The sequence below is a fragment of the Camelina sativa genome, chromosome 2, assembly GCF_000633955.1.
Source record: "Camelina sativa cultivar DH55 chromosome 2, Cs, whole genome shotgun sequence".
Taxonomy (NCBI): Eukaryota; Viridiplantae; Streptophyta; class Magnoliopsida; order Brassicales; family Brassicaceae; genus Camelina; species Camelina sativa.
The window spans coordinates 20,223,875-20,224,364 of NC_025686.1; the positions used below are offsets into that span (position 1 = coordinate 20,223,875).

General features: G+C 36.5%; 1 protein-coding gene across 1 annotated transcript in view; it reads left to right on the plus strand.

Moving 5' to 3' along the window:
• LOC104754548 overlaps positions 1 to 332 on the plus strand; it is a 4,234-nt gene extending 3,902 nt beyond the window's left edge. Inside the window, exon 5 of the mRNA XM_010476768.2 lies at positions 312 to 332. Within this exon, the coding sequence (XP_010475070.2) occupies positions 312 to 332 (21 nt within the window). The remainder of the gene's footprint in view (positions 1 to 311) is intronic.

The following is a 490-nucleotide window of genomic DNA, read 5'->3' on the forward strand; positions in this document are numbered from 1 at the left end:
TACTCAAGTCTGGTTAAGTCCTTAAGTCAAGTCTAGTTAAGTCTAGAGCCTCAAACCTGCAGTCTCGTTAGCATCGAGAATTCTTGCTGTCTTGCTATTATTTTTGCAAACCAAAAATATTACAGTCGAAACTAAAACAAAATCGAAGATAGTTTAACAATTACCAGAAGTGTATTCGAAGGGCAAAACAAAAACAAAAACACAAACTAAACTGAAAATGATACTCTAGTTATTACATGTCTTTCGATTATGTCCTACTTGATTGCAATTACCACAAGTGTATTGTTTTCTTGGTTTTTTCCTTTTCATAGCAATCTCCAAAGCAGACTTAATTCTTGAATTCTTTGGCCTTCCAGGTTTGTTATTAGGTATCGGTGGTTAAACAACCTTGCTCACAACTTGTTCAGGAACTGGTGTACCAAATCTCGTGGCATGATGGCAGCTGCATAGGAATCACACAAGTAGCTTCTACGGAAATAAGGATGACACA